Source organism: Grammomys surdaster, unplaced genomic scaffold (genome assembly GCF_004785775.1).
Source record: "Grammomys surdaster isolate TR1022 unplaced genomic scaffold, NIH_TR_1.0 243, whole genome shotgun sequence".
Lineage (NCBI taxonomy): Eukaryota > Metazoa > Chordata > Mammalia > Rodentia > Muridae > Grammomys > Grammomys surdaster.
In genome coordinates this window covers 2,530,208-2,551,846 of record NW_021604688.1, presented here as the reverse complement: position 1 = coordinate 2,551,846, position 21,639 = coordinate 2,530,208, and the positions used below count along the sequence as shown (strand labels likewise).

Sequence of the window (21,639 nt, the reverse complement as noted above, 5' to 3'; positions counted from 1 at the left end):
TGAGGACTCAAATGTTTCCTGGCAAGTCCGAGCTTTAGGGGAGGGGGCTTGTCGCCAGGGAGGTTAGGGTCCACCTGGAACAGGATGGGAAAGTGAGTGGAGAGGAGCCCAGTCTGATAGGAATGAGAAGCCGGCGATCCAGAAGCGGCGCCGGGCAAGGCAGAGTGAGCCGCAGCGGAAGGGGCAGGTCCGGCGGGTCCCTCGGAGCCGGGCGGCGGCAGCAGTGGTCCCGGCGGGCGCGCGGGCGGGACGCGGGCAAGAGGGTCCCTTCCTGTTCAGCCCTGAAAGGTGCAATTACAGATTAAGGACTCGGTGTGTGGATTTCACCTGGCCTTCCCCTCCCCGGCCTCCTACCACCTAGAAGCGGGAGGCTCAGACTTTTTACAGAAGTACTTCCAGGGCTGGGGGAGTGGGGGGTGCTCGAGTGGGGGACCTCTGGAAGCTGAACCCCGGGGATCGTAGGGATGCTTGTCAACCCAAGATCCTTCTGGGTGCGGAGCAGAGACCCCTCCGCACTAGACCGCGACCCCACCCCCACCCCATTCCCGGGCCGCCACCCCTCCCCCAACACCTGCCTTCTAACTTGAACTTCTCATAGTTGCTCCTGTTAAAGCGACTGCTCACGGTGCTCGAGAGAGAGGGAGATCGGTCTACACCAATCCCTCCTGGCCTCTAGTCTCCGTCTCTAAAGCCAGCCTAGCACCCCAACTTGCCCCCAGTCATCCTCGGGGGCCGCCCCGCACTGAAAAGGGAACTATATGACTGAACTTCCGTGCTCTGATATAGCAAAGGTGCAGGGCGAGGGGGACCCGAGGTGGGGTGAGTACTGTGGGTGGAAGGAGTCTCTGGCCAGGTTTAAAGGCATCTCTGGAAAATTAGCAAAACGGGGTGGCGGCGAGGGAAGCCAACAGTTTGCGAAGCGGGGAAGCAGGCAGGGCTGGGGTGAGGGAAATGAGCTAGAATTGATAAGGACAGCTCCCGCCTCTGCCGAGTCCACTGAGCGGGTCCCCATCGCGCTCCGCTGCACTTCCCCGGGAGAAGAAAGGGCTTTATCTCCTCCCTCAGACTGTGAGCCTAGGACTTTTTCGGGGCAGCGCGGATAACCGAAGGTGTCCCCAGCTTTTAGAGAGCTAAGAATCGCCCACCCTTACGCCTGCCTCCCCCCAATTCCCACCCCCCGCAAACTGGGCCAACTAAGAAAAAGCTTCCAGCACCAGTTGACCTGGAACCGCCGCCGTCGGTCGCCTCTGAGCTCTCGGGGCACCCCCTGACTCCCCACTCCCTGCCTTTCCGTTCATCCAGCCGGGCATGGACTCGAGCCCACGAAGTGTCACGGCCTCAGCCTCCACTTTTGCCGCCGCTGCTGTCACCGCTGTCGCTGCCAAGAGAGGAGCCTGGGTGCTTTTAGGAAAGTGAGGGGCTAAGTGTGTAAGAGGTAGCAGGGAGGAAAACCGGAGTCCCGACCCCAGACGAGGACCCTTCTGGAGGCGCTCAGGACCAGGCGCCTTCACACATCCCTCTTAGGTTCGGATCCTAAGCGCACAGGGAGAGAGCCAACTGGGGGCCTTGATTGTTGTTCCTCTCTCCCCTCCACACCCTTCCCCACCCCGGCCACACCCCACCCCCTACACCTCCCTGCTCCCCCTCCCATCCCCCACCCCTGTCTGCCAGGTTGGAGGAGGGTTTAAAGCCAGGTGCGCAGAGTCAGCTCGCCATGTCCAGATCCGGGGACAGGACCTCCACCTTCGACCCCAGCCACAGTGACAACCTGCTGCACGGTCTCAACCTGCTGTGGAGGAAGCAGCTATTTTGCGACGTGACCCTGACAGCCCAAGGCCAACAGTTCCACTGCCACAAGGCCGTGCTGGCCTCCTGCTCGCAGTACTTCCGATCACTCTTCTCCAGCCACCCCCCTCTCGGGGGAGGGGTCGGCGGCCAGGACGGCCTGGGGGCCCCCAAGGACCAGCAGCAGCAGCCGCCCCAGCAACAGCCTCCACAGCAGCAGCAGCAGCCGCCACAGGAGGAGCCCGGGACTCCTTCCTCCTCCCCCGACGACAAGCTGCTGACCAGTCCCCGAGCCATCAACAACCTAGTGCTGCAGGGCTGCTCGTCCATCGGTCTGCGCCTAGTGCTTGAATACCTCTACACGGCCAACGTGACCCTCTCCCTGGACACCGTGGAGGAAGTGCTGTCGGTCAGCAAAATCCTGCACATTCCTCAGGTCACCAAGCTCTGCGTTCAGTTTCTCAACGACCAGATCTCGGTGCAGAACTACAAGCAGGTGTGCAAGATCGCCGCACTGCACGGCCTGGAGGAGACCAAGAAGCTGGCCAACAAGTACCTGGTTGAGGATGTGTTGTTGCTTAACTTCGAGGAGATGCGTGCCCTGCTGGACTCGTTGCCGCCCCCCGTGGAGTCGGAGCTGGCACTTTTCCAGATGTCCGTGCTGTGGCTGGAGCACGACCGTGAGACCCGCATGCAGTACGCGCCCGACCTCATGAAGCGCCTCCGCTTTGCGCTCATCCCCGCCCCGGAGCTGGTGGAGCGGGTCCAGTCGGTGGATTTCATGCGCACCGACCCAGTCTGCCAGAAGCTGCTGCTGGACGCCATGAACTACCACCTGATGCCCTTCAGGCAGCACTGCAGGCAGAGCCTGGCCAGCAGGTAGGAGACAACAAAGAGGAAGGCGGGGTGGGATGGGGTGGGGGTGGGGGTGAGTTGGAGAGGCCGGAGGGAGGGGAGGGGGCAGGGAGGAGGGGGGAACTGGGCGGGCTGGGCGAGAGGCTCCTGCAAGTGAAAAACCATTTCAAACACTTCAGCTGGTGTGGGGAAAGTTGATTTTAGAGTGTCAGAAGGGGCAACCTGACCTAACAGCATCCCTGAGCACTTGAACGCCCAAGTTCCCAAACCTTCAGGGCAAGAAACATTGAAGAGACTCAGGTTCAAACTGAACAGATAGGTGGGGCCCAAAGGCCTGTGCAGTTTAGATGGGCAGCTCTGGGCACCTTGGTCAGTCAGATCGTGCTCTGCCCGCCCCTTAAAGTGGACCTGTTCAAGGAGATGGAGTCTGTGGTGCAGACCTTTCTCTCTCCTTCCTTGAGCCAGGAGGAATGCTCAGACAGTGTCAACAGAATAGAACTGTGAAGTCTTTCTGTCATGCACTCAAGTTTTTAATTGTTTTTTGTGCTGTGATGGAGATCTGCTCTCTTTCTAGACTGAACTCCCAAAAGGAGTTGTGGATCCCTATTGTTAGTTCTAAGGATGGCATCCTGTGGCCAAGTGAACTTTTCTACCTTGCAGAAAACACTGGTAGGCTGAATCTTGCCTGCTAACGTCTGTCCCCAGGAAGTCTAAGGAATTGACAGCTGGGAGCAGGGTCTTGCACCTCCAGTTGCTCTGTGTGTCTAGCAGGAGTCACAAAGAAGTTAGGGAACTGTTGATGCTGTCTACCATTGCCCTTTAGAAAGTATCTGTTTGCGTTGCAAACAGCAACTCATGTCCAAAGGGAGAGAGAAACCATGCTTTTGTAAAGTGCCGCAGAGATGAGGAGACTGCAGAAACTGACAATCCTGCTTGATTGACTCCAATCTCAAAACCCTTTTAAATGGGCAAAGGGCTCCTTCTGTTTTGTTTGTTTGCTTGTTTGTTTGTTTTTTGAAAAGAAGCATGGTATCCTCTCCTTTTCATGATTAAGCACCCTGGTTTCAGATGCCAGGCTACAAGTGTTACATGACAAAAGAACATGACTTGAAAATCTGCCAGGGCTAAGTCTCATACAGAATGATGCCCAAGGCATGGAGGCCACTCTAGGCAACTTTAGAGAGTAGATGCTTGTGTGTGTGTGTGTGTGTGTGTGTGTGTGTGTGTGTGTGTGTTCCTGTATGTGTTTCCTTACACTGTTTCTACCAGTCTGAAGTAATAGAAATTTCAAGGCATTAACATTATCTACAGTTGTTTGGCAACACTGCTGCTAAGTCAACAGCAGGGATGAGAAATCCTGAACTTGTAACTGTGGATTGACTTTTTTGTATAGTTCTGGGAGATGAGTTTGTGTATTGTGGTGTCAAGAGATGTCTGTACCAGAAAGAGTAATACAAAGCCCCTTGTACATCAACAATGAGCACAAGATTCCATGTCAGAACAAAATAGGAAATGTTTCATGTGTTTTTCACACATCTAAAGATTAAAATGACAAGCTCACTGTGATGGGCAGGTATTGCCATGCCTAAGGGGATTGGCAAGTTGCCATCCACTATGTTAGATTTTATCCGTGCTGATGACCTATAACTATATTCATTAAGCACATATCCTACACAGTCAAGAATTCAGATTATATAGTTAGACACTTGAGACTATCTTTTACATTAAAAAACATATAATTTAGGATCAGTTCAGAAACCCAAAGGAGATAATCAATTTTAAGAATAAACTTGTTGCCCTATGAGTAATTTGGGCAGACAAGCTTTATAAATTGGATCTAGTAAATAATTTCTGGCATGTTCAATGCACTGTTATATGTAAGTATGCCCTAAGATTCAATGTCAGGAGAGTTCACTTTCAAAATGCAAAATGTTAGTCAGAAATCCTACCTTAGCCTGGAATCAGCACACCAGCTGGGGCCTGCTGGCTCTGTCCTGGTGGGCGGCTAAGATACCAGGCTGCCTGGCTCCGTGACAATACCTCCCAGCTTCACTGGGCCACATCATTTGAAGGGTATGTAGTGATGTCTGACTACTGAATGCTTACAAGTGTCATGGATGCTGCGGGGATCTGATACTTCAGCAGTAGGAGGAAACTGTATTTTCTCCGTTAAAAGAGGAAGATATAGCAAGAAAAATAGTTCAGCAAACCTATTGCTGATCTCAGGAATATCATTTCGACTCCGTTTCACCATTGGTAACTGTAGCATTTTCAATTTTAGGGACCAATCACATTATTCTAATTTTAAATTACAGAAGAATGCAAAATTTTAACTTGAATGTAGACACAAAATATTCTAGGTTAAAACCTTTTCGTATTAAATGAGCCCCGAGTTATAACCAGTGTGACAGAAAACGGTCCTCTCAGTCTTGTGTAGAGGCCAACAAGAGGTTAGACATGCCACCGTATTGTTGTTGAGATTATGAAAGACAACTGAACAGAAGGGCATTCTATTTATTACTTTTCCTTTGCCTCTAGTTTTTAAGAATCCAAATATGAATTCATGCCTCAAATTTAGAATTGGGACGGGGGAATTAAAATTGACCAGTTGGTCATAATGAACAGGAAATACAACCAAATATAGTAGATGAAAGAATTCATGTGTTTAAGAACATATGTGAGTCTGCAGAAAATAAAAATGTTAATATAATAATTTAAAATATGACTTTAAAGATTATTAGGTAATTCTGAATTTTTATTATCTGGAAAAATAAGCAGCCGAAGAAGTCTTTAGGGAAGCAGTGGAATCGATTTCTAGTTCTCTCTAGTTGCTCAGTTCTGATAATGTCATATGAACTCAGGCTCATTCTGTTTCATAAAGTAAGCACTAGTTCAGTGAATGAATAAGATACTTGCCGTCCCATCTTCAAAAATTAGAAATTTAAAATGACAAGACTTGACAAAAGATATGACATTTTAGAAAAGAGGAATACATTCTAGCAGTTTGTCGCATGGGATAGTAAGTATAGGTAATAATAACAAATTGCTAAATTAGATAAGAGACCTTAACATTTTCATAGAAAATGCAAGGAAGGAAGATAATAAATATGTTAGATAGCTTACCTTACTCTCTGCATACTACATACGTATACTAAAATATCACATTATTTGAAAGTGTTTCAACTTATACACATAAAACATTTTGAAGTCAGATTTCTTGACTGTTTTCTTTAGGTTTGTTATAATATGAGGACAACTATGTCCATTTAAAGAAAAATATGAATTAAGCTCTGGGAAAAGTTCCTGGGAAAGTCACCACCAAAGTCTTCTATAGTGTGAATATTTCATGTAATACAGTCAGTTAGCACTGAAGAATAGCTAGCTGAAGATTCGTGGACTAATGGAGAATAAGCCTAGTCACGTGTCCACTTACAATACTGAAGGTCTCAGTTTAAATTACCCAAAGTAACCAAAAGTTTCTTTTCTCTTTGCATTTTTTAATTTTATTGCATAATTTAGTAATGATATCAAATTGGACTGTAGTAGACTTTTGCCTCTATTTTCATTGCAGCTTTTACAATCTAAGCTAAATAGATACTGTGCTACTGACCTTTGAATGAACTAAGATTATGAAGCAAGAAAGATGTGTCATTCATGTGCTGGTCAGCCATAGTTACTGTTGACATATAAAGAAAACACAGGTGTGGGAAACATCCATGAAAATAATGACGTAGCTAGTATCTTGTTCATTATAGACCCACATACTGAAGTGTATCTTCAAGCAGTTTTATTACATAAAATACAGGAAACAACCACACAAAGCTTTTACTTTCTACCTGTCTATTTAAAGATTGCACATGTTAATATTAAAAATCTATATATTTAGAGTCCTAAGTATCTAATCCCAGCATGTCTTGCAGTGCTAAAAAGCAATGGCATTTGCTAACAGAAAAGTGCAGTTCCTGACCTTGATGCCTACCAGCTGTACTGCAGGACAGTAGCTTTCACTGGCTCTCTTCCTAAGAACGACACACCAATCTACATTCTGTAAACTGTTGCTTCCCTTTATGCCAATTTGATACACTCAGATTAGAAGTTGTTAGGTAGTTAGATTTTGTATCAGAAGTTACTCAACCATTCAGAATACAATTTGTTTATTATATGAAACAAGGCCATTGATTACAAAATCATATCACAGGTATGGGAGGCCAACAGTTCTCCTAGAATTCAAAGACAATTAGAGTACATACTGGTGTATTCTCTATAGGTAGATGACTTACTGACAAAAATGGACATTTTCAATTTTTTTCATTCTTGGATTTCTTCTTATGTATAAACATATTGAGATTCACTCTTTAATTGGCTAATTTGTCAAGTATCTGAAATTTCTTAACAGAAAAACATGGTTAAAATACTGTTGCTTTATGGTGGCCCGTGCCTGTTATCACAAACACTTAGGGGGCAGAGGCAGGGGGATGAGGAATTTAAGGCCAATCTGATCTACCTAGCAAAACCTCATCTAGAAAGAAAGAAAGAAAGAAAGAAAGAAAGAAGGAAAGAAAGAAAGAAAGAAAGGAAGGAAGGAAGGAAGGAAGGAAGGAAGGAGGAGAAAGAAAGAACGAACTAAAAAAGGCAAGCTACTTATATCAAATGCTGTTGTAAACACTTTATAAACATTAACTTTATATTCTCATCACCAGCCTGATCTTGTATATGAAGTAGTTGATTCACAGCGATGTCAAGCCTGGTGCCCAGGCTTGCATAGTGAGGTCAAGCAGTGTGGTACCTCAGTCTGTCCTCTTCGATATACCAGGTACTTCTTATTATAATCACCTCTACCCTAGGCCACTATTCTGTGACTGACCTCGGACTCACATGTAAAGTTTTCCTTTCGGAAAGGGTTAAACACCAGTGCATCTGACTTTTAAAGTACTTAGGGAGGACTGGAGAGGAAGCTTGCAGCACAACCATGAGGATCCGAGTTTGACCCCAGGCACTCACACAAAGCTGAATGTGGTCCTGAGTGCTTGTAATCTCAACACCAAAAAGTCAAAGACAGTGTGATCCCAGCAGGGCTAGCTGAACCAGTGAGCTCCAAGTTCAGAGAGAGATTCTGTCTTTAAAAAGTAAAGGACACCTGAGGAAAACACTTGACATTGACCTCTGACCCGTGCGCATATGCAGACATGTTGGCACAAACATACAAATATGTACTACGCGTGCATAGAACACACACACACACACACACACTCAAAGAGTAGTATTGTTCCTGTTGTCAGCAACTCTTTTTGTATAAAAAGCCAAAGAATAATGTTTGGCTATTGGAACCCAAGCTCTCCACTGCAACAATGCTATTTTCACAGTACAACAGCAGAGTAGACATTGTGTCTGTGACTAAGCACAGGTATGGTCTAGTAAAGCTGCCTTTGTAGATAATGAACCTTCAGGTAATTCTCACATCAGCATTTTCGACCATTTAAAAGCATCTAAACCATTCTCAGTTTTGGAGCTGCACAAAACTAGGAAGTGGACTCATTTTACTCATTGGGCCATGGTTTGTCAACCTTTATTTTAGGCACTAAGGGTGTATCAGTGAACAAAACAGACAAAAACTAACCAGACATGGCAACACACTCCTGTGATCCTAGCATTCCAGAGGCTGAAGCAGGAGGATTGCTACAAGTTTCAGGCCAGTCTGATTAGAGTACCAGGCTAACCAGGACTACATAGTTCAACCTTACTGTATGAAACAAAAAAATCTAGAAAAGCAAATGATCTTATTCTAATGGAAGCTTCCCATTAGCCCTCTGCCTTCCATCCCGAAGTTTCATGACTTCATTCCTGAAGTTTCATTCCCGAAGTTACCATGTCAAGTTAGAATTTCATGTTTCCATGGTAAGACTTAAGAACTTATTAGCAATCCTAGACAACTGTAGAATAATCAATCCAAAAAAAATGAGTAAATGCAATACTCAACTTTTTCAATCACATGAGATTCAGAACCTGCAAAAAGTGGACTCTTCCTCCTTCCCTCCTGCTGTCTGTCTGTCTGTATCTCTGTCTCCTTGTCTCTGTTTCACTGTGTCTCTCTTCCCTGTCCACATGGTTTTTATCAGTATAGTAACTACCACTAACTGAACATTCCCTAGGAGCTTCACATATTACTTCTATGGTTCACGTTGAACTCTTTCAATCTTTTGAGAGACTGGGAAACTGAAGTGTGGTTTGCCAATTATTAGAACAATATTTATGTTGAATACTCAGTGTGGGGAGAATATCCACTCATGGTGAATGTGTATTGTAAATATGGCTAAAATGAAATGCTAATCTATACCTTCTGTATACTGGCTTCACCACAACACAACAGTGACTAAACTTGGCAACTTTTTAACCCCTACAGTTATCCAGTCAAGAAAAAAAGCAAGAACATATACTAGAAAGCCAGAATTCCAGCCTTCTGGTATACCACGTTTTAATTATTAGTCCTCAGAATATGGAGCTTTCAGAATGCTGAGAAAGTGAAAGCAAATGCATTTAAACACATATGAGAACTTTCAATCTAAATATGAAAAATAATTACAGAAATGCAATAAAGCTACACAGCTTAAGTTCGAACCAAAAATCACTTTCTCGGGACTGCTGTGGTCTAGAGCTTTAGGGTGACAGCTTTTTTCAGTGAGACAATATAATTCTATTCATGTGAGTGATATTTCAAGGAACTGTGTCCAAGAGGTACAATACGCCACAACTATAAAACTGCTCACATAACTTTAATAATGTAAACAAGATGCCCTCTTTGGAAATACCTTTGTTAATACTTTGTGTCAAGAAAATTATTTTGTTAACTGTTTTTGGCACAACTGTTTATGCCATTTGGCATTCTAGAATTTCAGGAAACACTTTTATTTCCTACATCTTTTGTATTTACTTCCAAGATACTTCATGAGACTCAAATTACTAGTGATAATATCTTTAATAAAAACAGAAAGCAGTCATATTTTGCATAAAATAAGTAGAGATAAGAACTGTTAGTTTCACAATATATGATATATGGAATATGGAGGTTTCAGCTGTAAATATCAGAGGGTTTTATCTGTTCACAAATAATATGAATGGAAATGAGTTAGAACAGTTTGTAGTGTTGGAAGGAAAATGATAGGCATGGTCGAAAGCCGATGGTGGGGGGAGAGGGAGAGAAGTTATGGGGAAAGGCAAAAAGAATAAGAAATAGCAAGAAAAATGCAACAAAATACAGGGAGGCAGACAAGTTATTAATCGACAAACTACACAAACAAGGGAAAATGAGAACCAATAATACAGGAAGATGGGGGAGGAAACTCTAACAGTTTGGTGTTGGGGAGGTATATACAACTCAAGAAGCACCTGCGACTCCATACACTCACCTTATATACCTTAAAGTTAGCATCAGAATCCATTGTAAGGCAAAGAGTTGTTACTTCTTAAAACAACAACAACAAAAGTATGTTTATAAAGAAGTCTTCCATGGTATTTTAAGCCCTGTGATTTGATTCAGTTCAACAATTACAGTTGTCTACTAAGTGTTATGTCATTAAAAGACCAAATGACTTAGATGTCATTAAAATAAACGCAAACCTTTACTCTTATGATTCATAATGCAGTCAATTTTAGAAGTGTCAGAGATCAAAGATGACACTGTTTGTCAAATATAGAAGATGAAAATATGACTGTATTCTATGCAAAACTATCTCAATTCCCAGCATCCTTTGAGCTGAAAAGCAAGGTGACATTCACTACCTTGGGTGGCTTCTCTAAATCTACATGCATGAATAGATCACACCCACAAAGGGAATTTTGGGTGAGACACTGCAGTCTGTCACTAACAAAAAGCTGTGCTGTGGAATAGCTGTACATTTGCAGTGGATATGTGCAAGGGCCCAACTCCAGGCTGAGCTCCAACATACAGAGCTGGACAACAAGGACACATTCCTGAAATTTCACAGCTTACAATGAAAAGAAATAAGAGAAGGAGGTGAAGGAGGGTATGGGGGGGACAAAGGTTAGTCAAACTAGTGCTAGATTAGCACATAGTAAATACCTTCTTATGAGAAATTGTGGAATTGAAGGTCCTGACCTTATCTGGCTACCCAAAGATGACTTTCTCTGTAGACAAGGTTGAAGATGAGCCTTGAATACTGTGCTACCCAAGGTAACAAGGTAACAGATCTGGGCAAAGCCCAGGGTATGTGACTGGGTGAGGCCAAGGCAAGGCAACACTTGCAAAGCCCCCAGGCAGAAAGTCACCTTCCAGGAATCAGAAAAGAATTTGTGTCTAGAGGCTGTAGTAGAGACTGTCTCATGACAGAGAAAGATGCAGTCCCTGCATAGGAGCTCCCACCACAGAGGTGCATTCTGCAGAGGAAAATCAGCTTACTTTTTAGTTGAACTGTGAAAATAGGCAAACAATTATGCAAATGCTGCTGCCTTTGAATTCATAGACCTAAATGACTGCCATTGCTTTTCTTTAGCAGAGTCCTGTATCCGTAAAATGGGCTTTACTGTAGTTTGATTTCCCAGAGTTCTGGTTTGGACCAACTGAGTTAATAAAAATACAGCACAACAACAGATGAAAAAAGGAGAGAGAGAGAGAGAGAGAGAGAGAGAGAGAGAGAGAGAGAGAGAGAAAGAGAGAGAACGATGTATACACAAAACATTACTAAAATGTATTTATAATTAATTTTTAAAGCCACAGGAACCTGAATTTTTCTGAATATGCATTTGCTTATCAAGAAGACTCTGGGAGATATTTATAGCTTCATCTTCAGCATAAAATTTTAAGATCAACAGAAGGAAGTAGAAGGGACCTAAAGGTGAAACCAAGGGCATCATCCAGCGGGAGAATTAGAATTCCTGGTGGCTTTCAGCAGCTGGATGTAATCCATCAGAGGGCAATAGTGGCCTCTAAGACACCAGAGTTTCCGTTTCATAGGGAGGCGTGGTCTTCTTTCAGTCTCCTCCATGTCTACTCCAGGGTCCCCCCACATTCACACATCTCTCCTCCCAGAATGCCTGTGAGCAAGGCTGGTAAATTGCACCTGTGCAAGGACTCTGAACTTCTCAGAGCTCAGCTGGGCCACCGTATGGAGCCTGGCTCACTGGAGGCTGCAGAGAAGTGAACTGAAGAATTACAGTCGGTTTCACTTCCCTGCCTTATGTCTCTTCAGGTGCCTCTGAAGACAGGCAAGGCCAGTGAAACGGAGAGGGGGAGGAAGAGAGAAAGCATCAGTATCCAAAAAGGAGTCCTTGAAAACACAGAAACACTGTAGAAAAATGTGAACTGGAGGATGTTTGCATGTGTCTGTCTGCACCCACAACTAGTGTTCTTTGTTGGCTTCTGGTTTCCTGTACAGTGACTTCTGTGAGTTTTCAAGAAAAACAAATGAACGTTTGTTTTGTTTATGCGTTGGAACTGAGGTGGTGGTCCATTCTTAGTTTAACATGGTGTTCGGGAATTATTGGGTTGGGAGGATCAATTTGTTGTCCAAAAGAAAATTGTCTTATTTATAAAAACCCCTCTTAGAACAAAGCAACAGAATGCAGTTTAGCCCTGATGTTTAGCATCCCTTAAAACCAAGTAACACACAGATATACTGTGTAAAATGAAAGAGTTGCAAGAGGGGGCATAAAATAAGGGAGTCAGGAGGGCAAACTTTGGAAAAAACGCTTTCATGCTGCACACACACACAGTTGACTGGCAGCCTATTTCCTATGCTTTTACAGGGGTTTGCTGGGGCCGGGAAGCATCCTAGTCAGCATGGGAGTATTGCAGAGGCAGAAGTGTGTGCCTAGTAGCACAGACCAATTTGGTGGATTGGTTACTATAGCAACTGTACCATCACTGTCAGTGGCAGTTTCTGTAATCTCCCTCTCTTAAGGAGTTCACAAGCATCCGTTCCAAAATGACAAAAGGATAAAACAGAGGGACATCACAGAAGAGACACACAAAAGGTCAAGTTTATAATGTAAATATCCTAAAGAGCTTTGCTGCATTCTTCGTGCTACCTAAAAGTCAGACAGATATGGGTTCAAATCCCACCTCAGTCTTTTTATAAGCTATCTCTACCTTGGGTAATTTACTTAACCTATTTTCAGATTCCCCACCTACATCACACACATAATACTACCCACCTTGTTTTGATTCTGAATGTTTGGCTGCTGAATGCGAAACATAGGCATCTTGCGCTATGACGCCTGGCCAGAAATTCTTACAGAAATAGCTCTATAGTGAATATTACATATTTATCTATGTTTCTTTTAGGGAGGATGCATAATTATCTAAGACAGAACCCATAGCCTCAGTCCTGTCACTGTGCTGGTAACAGGATAGATACCTCTGCAGAAAGAACACTGCCTGTTTTACCAGCTGCCTCTTGATTCACATTATGCTCCTTTTACCCATCTCTGAGTTACTGACAGTGCTCTGGTTCATCCTCAAGTGACTTCTGTCCTCTTGGTCTGTGTCAGCAATCAGAAAGGCTGGACAAACCATGGTAGCTTCATACGTAACAGGTTTATTAAGTTCTAACGTACACGCTGTACATCTTGCCCATTCAAAATGTGTGGTTTAGTGAGTGTGTCGTGTTAGAAGAATTGTGAAGACGTCACCACACCAGGACATTTTATCACTCCTTCTCTCAGAATCCCATACCTATTCGATTGTCATCCCTTACCAGCTTCCTCTCCCTCACTCACACAATGTGAGTATTCAAATACTGTGTGAACATCTCACAGAAAGCCTGGCTGGGAATGCTTAGTGGGTAACTACCAATGTAACGTTTGTTCTCACAGATTTGCCAGTTCTGACATTTCACATAAGAAAAATAGGAAAATACATAATCTGCTTTGATTGGCTTCTTTAATGTGGTATAGCAATACAAGTATCCACATCATAACATGAAAAGTTGCAATACTTTATATGTTTCCATGCATACTTGTAATACTAAAGGTTTTCCTTTGATATGTTCTCTTTATCGCTAAGCAGTAGTAATCTGTTGCATGAATATGCCAGGTTTTATCTTTAGGCTAGTTGATGAACAGCTAGACTGTTTTCTGCTTTTTGCTATTATGAATTACACTGCTATAGACTCCCATGTACAGTTCTTTATGGACCTACGTTGTTGGGGTTTTGATCTTGCTTTTAATGTTTCTCTTACTTTCTGTGTATGCGTGTGTTCCTGAAGAGCCTGCGTTTGTCAGAAGATGCATTGAGTCCCTGGGAAATGGAGTTAGCAGACTACTTTGAGCTGCCATGTGGAGGAACATGAGTCCTCTGAAAGAGCAGCAAGTATTCTAAACCATTACACTATCTCTTCAGGCACTGGGTCTATGCTTTTATTTCCCATGAGTAGATTTGCTGGTTTCTCATAGAGCAACTCAGCTGGTCTAAGCCAAGGGGAGCCTTTGGAGGGACTGTGCACCATTTTGCGTGTGGGCAGCAGTGTGTAAGGTTCCAGCTTTCCCACAACTTCAACCATACTTACATGTTTTGTTATGGCTTCCCTGTGAAATGTGAAGTGTGAAATGCTGTGTCACTGTGGTTTGCATTTCTTGACTGGCTACCCTACTAAATGCCTTTTCATTTGCTTATTGGTCCCATATTTGTTCTGAGAAATGCCTAACCAAATGCTTTGAACATTTTGGGGGGTTGGAGGCTTATTATTTGTCTCTTTAACACAGAACTACGCATGTTCTTTCAGCTTTGTAGGAAGGCATCTTATAGCTTCTGAGTCAGAGCCCAGACAGCTTTCTACAGGAATTGGACGTTGTTGCTGACAAAAGTTGAAAAGGAAATTCATGTAGAATACTGTGGAAGTTGTTCTGTATTTGGTGCAGATGACTATTACTAAAAATATTGATGTTTGATGTGACCAAAAAAAATGCCCATTATTGATGTTGGTATTGTTTGTTTATATCTTTGTGTATTTTGAATTTGTTGATTCAGCCAATGTATTTCTCAAATGGTAGTCTAGACTTAGCTAAGTAAGTCTTTAATTGGAAAAATAAATTATTTATCACAGAAATAACTTACTTAAATGCCCTTAAAGGCACACAAGTATTTATTTCAACACAGTTGAATAATTATGTGTAATAATTATTCTAGAGGAATGAAGTGGAATTCCTCTTTGACTGCTGAGACAGTGGTGACTCAAAAAGAGTCACTCCAGGAGAAGAAATGATGTCAAAAGAAAACAAAACAGAGCCTGGGACTCTGAGATTAACAGAGATACAGTGATTTCCTGTGTCAGCAGGGAGGAGCAGAGCAGTGGATCTTTAGTGGTGTTTGAGCCACCGCTGCTGAAGGCTTCACCATGGTCTGCCAAGGCAGATTCTGAGCTGGAAAAGCTAAATTCTCCATCAGAATAGCTTGGCAGCTTCCTCTTTCCTACAGTCTCTCTGCAGATTTCCTTGAGGACAAAGGAATCCCTAGGTTTGAAAAGAAATAACTTTGTCTCCTCTTTCTCCCTTAGGCACTGTTATTCCACTGTGGTTAGAGTCTGTGACCACATGGAAACACTGTACAGCAAATGACTTGGGAAGTTTAATGCTAATATTTTTGGGCAGAACAATTTCTAAATTATTATGAACAAATAATTTTGTTTCTGTTAAGATGTACACTCTTCCGTTAGAAGAATGGGGTGTTGATCAGTTTGTGGGGTGCTTGCCTATCATGCGTGGGTTGTTCCCCAACACCACATAAACCCAGCATGGTCCCACTTGTCTATAATCCTAGAACTTGGGAAGTAGAGACAGAAATAGCAGAAGTTCAAGGTCATCCTCTATAACTTACAAAGATAAAACATTCAAGGTCAGCTTGTTATGCATGAGACGCCTGTCTCAAAAACAACCAACCAATCAACAACAACAATACTATAGACTTCTGTCATAGTTCTGAGTTTGAGATGTTGAGGACTTAGAATTTAAACAAAATTTTTTTTTATCTAGACATTCAAGGGAATTGGGGTATTAATTAAAAGTAAATGATAACATAGTTTCTAAAATGCACTACCTAAGGTTTGTTTTTGTTATGGGTTTGTGATTGTTTCGAGGGGCTGGATTAGTTGGTTATTCAGTCTGTAATGAGCATCGTCTACCCTGGACAGAAGTTATAGAGAAGATGCCAAACTCCACATAGAACCTTTAGAGTCATGAAAGACCTTAACTGGCACTCCGGCCTTCTCAGATTGAAACAAGAGGGAGGGAGAGAGCAGATACTACAAAACTAAAATATTTAGGTGCCACCTTTAATGCATTCAAAGAAATTCCAGAACTAGAGAGCAGCAAGTGTAGGTGGAAGCAGGTAGGTTAATGAAACTAGATCCCTAAGAAGGGGATATCCCCTATGCAGAAAAGAACCCTGCTCATAGCTCACAAAGACTGGACTGGCAATCACTGAGCCTGCATGGACTCTAGTTTATCTGCATATATGTTATGGTTGCTTGCTTCGTGTCTTTGTAGGAGTCCTAACAATGGGAGTAGGTGTGTATCTGACTCCTACACATGCTTTTTGAACCCTTTTCCTTTTACGTAGTTGCCTCACTCAGCTTTGATATGAGGGTTTGGGCCTCATCTTACTGTGAATGTTATGCTGTGTTCCGTTAATGTCTGAGGGAGGCCTGCTCTTTTCTGAAGAGAAACGGAGGAGTGAGAGGTGGGTCTGGGGAAGAGACTCAGTGCTGAAAAGTGGTTCTGGAAGGAGTGGGGGGGAGGGTAACTGGAGTAAGGTGTATTATATGAGAGAAGAATTTTAAAAAGAGCCCTGGAGCCTTCCATCAATGCAGCCAAACTATAGTCCAAGCTCTAAAAAACAACAGTGTCCTTTAAAGAATCTACTAGAATATTCTAGAAAGAATTTTTCTAGAGAGTGCTTTGATTTTTTTTGGTTTGTTTTCAAGGAAACTTCAGCCACAGTCAGAGTATGAGAATCATACAAAATTTGTGAAAGCTCAAAGAAATGGAGATGTATAATTTTACAGATCCTAGACTCCACCACGAAAGTTTTATCTGTTTCCCCAGCTTTCCTCTATCATAACACTATCATGAAGACTCACCATACACATACAGCTTCAGAGCACCAAAGAAGTACTAAGGACCGTGTCGTTGCATATTATAGGCAGTCCTTTCACAGTGCAGGTGACCCAACACAGGGCCATAAGATGGAGTGAGCATACGTGAACTCAGGAGCTTTCTCAAGGAAGCCATTCATGTCTCATAAAGATGACCCTTCTCTCATGTCTGTTCCCAAAACTAAACATGAGACTCACTCACTGGTCCTTGTCAGCCCTTTGTGTGCATGTGACAGTTCTGCCAGGGAGGCTTGTATTAACCCATTTGATCTGTGATAACTTATCATCACAGATGTGGTGACTAGAAGCTGCATGTTTAAGGCCAAGTATACCAGGGCTATTTTTAGGTGTTCCTCTCTACCTAAGTGGAAGGCCTTCTCCATCCTGTTTATGGTCTTTCCTCCATGTGTTATGCAGTCTCCTGTCTCCTTCTCTTCTTACTAGAAATCAGTACTGTTAGATCAGAGCTTCTTCTGTAGAAGTTATTCAGCCTGATTGCTTCCTTAAAGGTACATAGACAAGCGAGTCCCATTCAGGTTTAGGACTTGGATGTCTGTCTGCATTTGGAGGCGACACAATTCAATTCGTCACAAACACTAAAACTAAGACACAGAATTAGACAACAGGAGACAAAATAACCTAGGTCACCAAGAATTCCCACAAAGCCTCCTAGGCTTTGAATCAAAAACCACAAGGCTGAAAGAATGTGTTTCTATTTTCCATCTCTCTGTAGAAGGCAGAAGGAAGTAACAATAGTAACTTATTGAAAAGTAAGTATGAGGTAAATCTGTTAGAATTTGTATTTTAAATTTTTGATTTATTAACATGAGTAAAGGGGGAATATTTCTGAGGGAACATTTTGAAAATATTAGTCCTTAGGGAATTTACTGCCTTGTGATGAAATTTGGGTACCTGCTGCCCTCAGGCATTTGGGGAACAACTCAAGCCTCACAGCGGGGTGTCTACAATTCAGTTTTAGGGTATGCAGTAAACTTTGTCAGAATAATTTGTTTCAATGAGTCAGAGATCTGATGGCTGGATAGATTATTGCAGTGGACTGACTTTGATTGGGTCTCAGAGGCCCTTGTCAATGTCCCTTCAGAGGGGCCCATGGGAAGCTCTCCTAGACCTCATTGTCTTCCAGCTATGGTTCTCTTTGGCACCACTGCCCCCTCCCCCTTGGGTCGTTGAAGCAGCAAAGAACCTAAAGAACTGGCTCCCTATAGGGAGAGAAAGGAAAAGAAGAGGAAGATAAGAGATTCCTATTTCACTCACAGCAGCAGGGTGTCCCTAAGCTGGATCCCAGAGGCCACAGCTCATTGTCTCTGCAGCACACCCACCTGCACTCCCCTCACTCCCAGGTGACAGATCTTCCTCAAATAAGAACATCATCTTCCTTTACTTTAGCCCTAGGATGCTTTCCCAGAATCACCTCCCCATCCTTCAAACACACCCCGGGCCTCCTTAGACAGTAGCAGGCCAACTTCTTGTAAACAGACACCTCTGTCTTGCCACAAATGTTCCAGGGAAAGCCTGGAGTCAACATAGCCAGTTACTAACTAACTTTTCTTGCTGTCTCCCTCCCTGCATGGCCACTCCTGCAGTGACTCTCCAACTGGAAAGAGCCTGCTTGGCAGGAGGCGGGCTCCAGTGCCTCCAAGCCAGCTTCAGAGTTTCCCCACGAGGAATCTCTCTCCGAAGTTACAGTAATGGAGGAAAATGGCTCCAGATCACACAGTGGGACACTACCACTGTTCCTTTAAGGTCTTTTGAACAGTGGACTTTCTTTTCTTTAGTGTATCATTTTGTTAAAACATTCGTTTTGACTCAGACTCTGAGAGACATCATGTTAGTGGGGTATGCTAAAATTTAACTTGACTTTTCTTCATTATTCCATGTGTCTTTCTGTCTTTCTGCAGCTTTTGCATGCACCAGATGACAAGCTTTCCTTAGCTCAGAGAGGCATCCATGTTTCTTCTGAAATCCAGCTAGACAGGAGACAGAGAGCAAGAGAGAAGTCTCAGCAGTGAGACTTCTTAGGAAGGATGCCTAGTCCCAAACATTAAATTCAGGCATTACTTGGGAGTGCATTGCTCTGTAAGCTACACAGAGCCTAAATGGTTTTTTCATGGAGCTCTATAGACCCTCCTCTTCTCTCAGATACAGGAGAAGACCTTTCTCCTCTTGCACAGGCATTGAATATTGGTAGCACATGGTGTCTCAATGAGTAGTAAGACCCTGCCTTGTATATGGGAGGGCTGGGCTGAGAGCTAATATTTGCCATGCAGCTTCCTCCCAGGGATGTGGGAGGATTAATGAGATGCTATTTCTGTTACAACTGATGCTCTTCAAAAGAGAGGCACTAAGCACTGGCTTCTAGAATTAAGAATATATAGTTAATCAAGCAAAGGAGATATTCAACTATTTCTGGTTTACAAAAGGCTGAGAATGTGGTTCAGTTGGCCAAAGCTTGCCTTACAAATGTGAGGACCTGAATTTGATCCCAGAAGCCATGTAAGAATGCTCTACTTGGTGGCACACTTGTAATCATAGACCGAGGAGGTAGAAACAGGAGGATCCAAAGGCTTACTGGCCAGGAAATTAGCTTGAGAGCTTCAAGCCAATGACAAACCCTGTCTCCAGGAGGGTGAACTATGGTTCTGAGGGTGACACCCAAGGTTCTCTTCCATAGTCAGGAGCACACACATGCACACATGTGTACACACACACACACACAGAGAGAGAGAGAGAGAGAGAGAGAGAGAGAGAGAGAGACTTAAAAATAAATCAATCTGTAAATAGTAAAATGTAAAAATGAACCAAAGATTGCTGTTTTCTGGGAAAGGAAGGAGGAGGATAGAAACAAATAAGTAAGCAGTTTGCTGAACATTGGAGTAAGAATGAGGTATCCAGATTGACCTGCCTTGACCTTGAGGATTAGGATTTAAGTCAGGAGCAGGGACTATACTTCACAGACTCTGATGAAGATATTAACCCTTTCCGGTCCTATCTGTCTCAGCTGTCATCAGCTGGTATGCAGATTTGGTGACAAAAAAGTGGTAAAGGCAGAAACAATACATCCCATGTGCATGATGAAGGACAGGAATAGTGTCCTTCAGGAATGAGTATGTGTTGGGCACCATGCTGGTCATGCCTGTGAGCTAAGGGTGCTGAAGTAAAGAGTCAAGGTGCAGGCACGTGTGCACACACACATACACACACACACACACATGTGCATGCACACACACACAAGAAAGAATATACAAAGGTATTGTTGAGACAGGCACACCTGTAATCCCAACTCTCAGGAGCAGAGGCCAGATCAGTATGTGAGGCTAAGCTCTAGTATGAGCTCCTATCTCAAGGAAACAAAACAAGGGCAAAGGTCATGGCTCAGTGTGTAAAATGTTTGCCTTGTAGGCACATAGCTCTGGGTTCAGTCCCCAGAACTGCAGAAAACAGGGCATGATAGTGCAAGCCCAGAATCCCAGCAGTAGGGTTATGGAGGCCGGGGGAATCAGGATGTCAGATTCCCCCTCAGCTCTGAGCAGTTATGAATCCAACAAAACACTAAATAGTACTATTTGCTGTACCTAGAAAGTGGAGCCCTAGACAATGGTATACTCTCATGATTGTACTTGTTGAAAGTACAGAGTTGAAATGTCAGCCAGGTTTCAGAGCTCCAGGTTTTAATGTTCTGGCTTTTAGTTGTTATCCTGCTGCTGTTAAGAGGTAAGATAATTCCGGGTGGTATGTGGGAAATTTTTAAACATAATAGATTGTATTGCCGAGGTTTAACAAGTATTGAAAATAAAAGACTGTCACAAAGTCCATGATCTTATAAACAAAACTGCTCGAAACTATGCTTCGTAGTACTGGCTGCATAGCAAGAACACCCAGGGAAATATTTTTATATAAAACAAACAAGCAACAACAAGAAAATGATATTGGGTTTTACCCTAGATCATTACACCAGAGATGAGGTGCTCCTACCTTAGACAGTCTCTAAAATTTCTAACCTGCACTGGGAAGCACTAAGGTAGACTAAGAGAACTGTTTGTAAAGTATTGTTTAAGTGAGAATATATATATATATATATATATATATATATATATATATATATATATATATATATGTATATATATGACATAAATATATCTTATATCTAGTATGTGTGTCCTAATGATAACTAAAGTCTTGCACTGTTGTAGGTAGCTCCCATTCTGTGAGACAAACTGAACCATAGCAACCAAGGGAAATTTTAGGGATACACATGCCCATCATCACAGTACCCAGGAGCTGGAGGGAGGATGAGCATAACTTCAAGGCTATTTCTGTCTAAATGATGAGTTTGAGGCTAGCCTGGGCTATGTTTTTGAATATCAAAAACACCAAACCACCAACCCCAAAGTAAAGAGCAGGGCAAATGTTAAAAAAAACAATGACAACAAAAGCAAAGCAAAACTAACAAACAATAACAAAACAACAAACAGAGGGTGTGGTCATGACAACAGCAATTGTTTGATCTTGCTCCAGTGGGAATAAAATCAGGAACAGAGTAATGTACTGTGAATAAAGATTGAGTTGGATTTGGTAATCAGTCAATATGACTGTTAGTTTTTGCTGAGACAGTCAACTTAAAAACAAGAAAGGCTTACTGGAGGTCCCAGGAGGCTTCAGTCATCCGTAGACCTGTTGTTTTCTTTTGGGAGACTTCCTAACAGGATAAAAAACACAGGTCCAAAGCAAATGCCTGACTAGTGAAACAATGAGAAACCAGTATCCTGTGTTCCCAATCAAAACACACACCACACACACACACACACACACACACACACACACACACACACAGAGAGAGAGAGAGAGAGAGAGAGAGAGAGAGAGAGAGAGAGAGAGA

The 21,639-nt window shown here is 43.1% G+C and overlaps 1 protein-coding gene across 4 annotated transcripts in view; it reads left to right on the top strand.

The window, feature by feature from the left end:
* The first annotated feature begins 891 nt into the window (after positions 1-891).
* The window catches only part of Klhl14 (kelch like family member 14), a 121,040-nt gene continuing 100,292 nt past the window's right edge, over positions 892-21,639 (top strand). For all 4 annotated transcript variants that reach the window (XR_003712341.1, XM_028774883.1, XM_028774884.1 and 1 more), the window contains exon 1: positions 892-2,664. Coding sequence is in view for 3 of the 4 variants with exons in the window: in XM_028774883.1 (XP_028630716.1) it covers positions 1,715-2,664 (950 nt within the window). In the remaining variant the exon portion in view is untranslated. The remainder of the gene's footprint in view (positions 2,665-21,639) is intronic.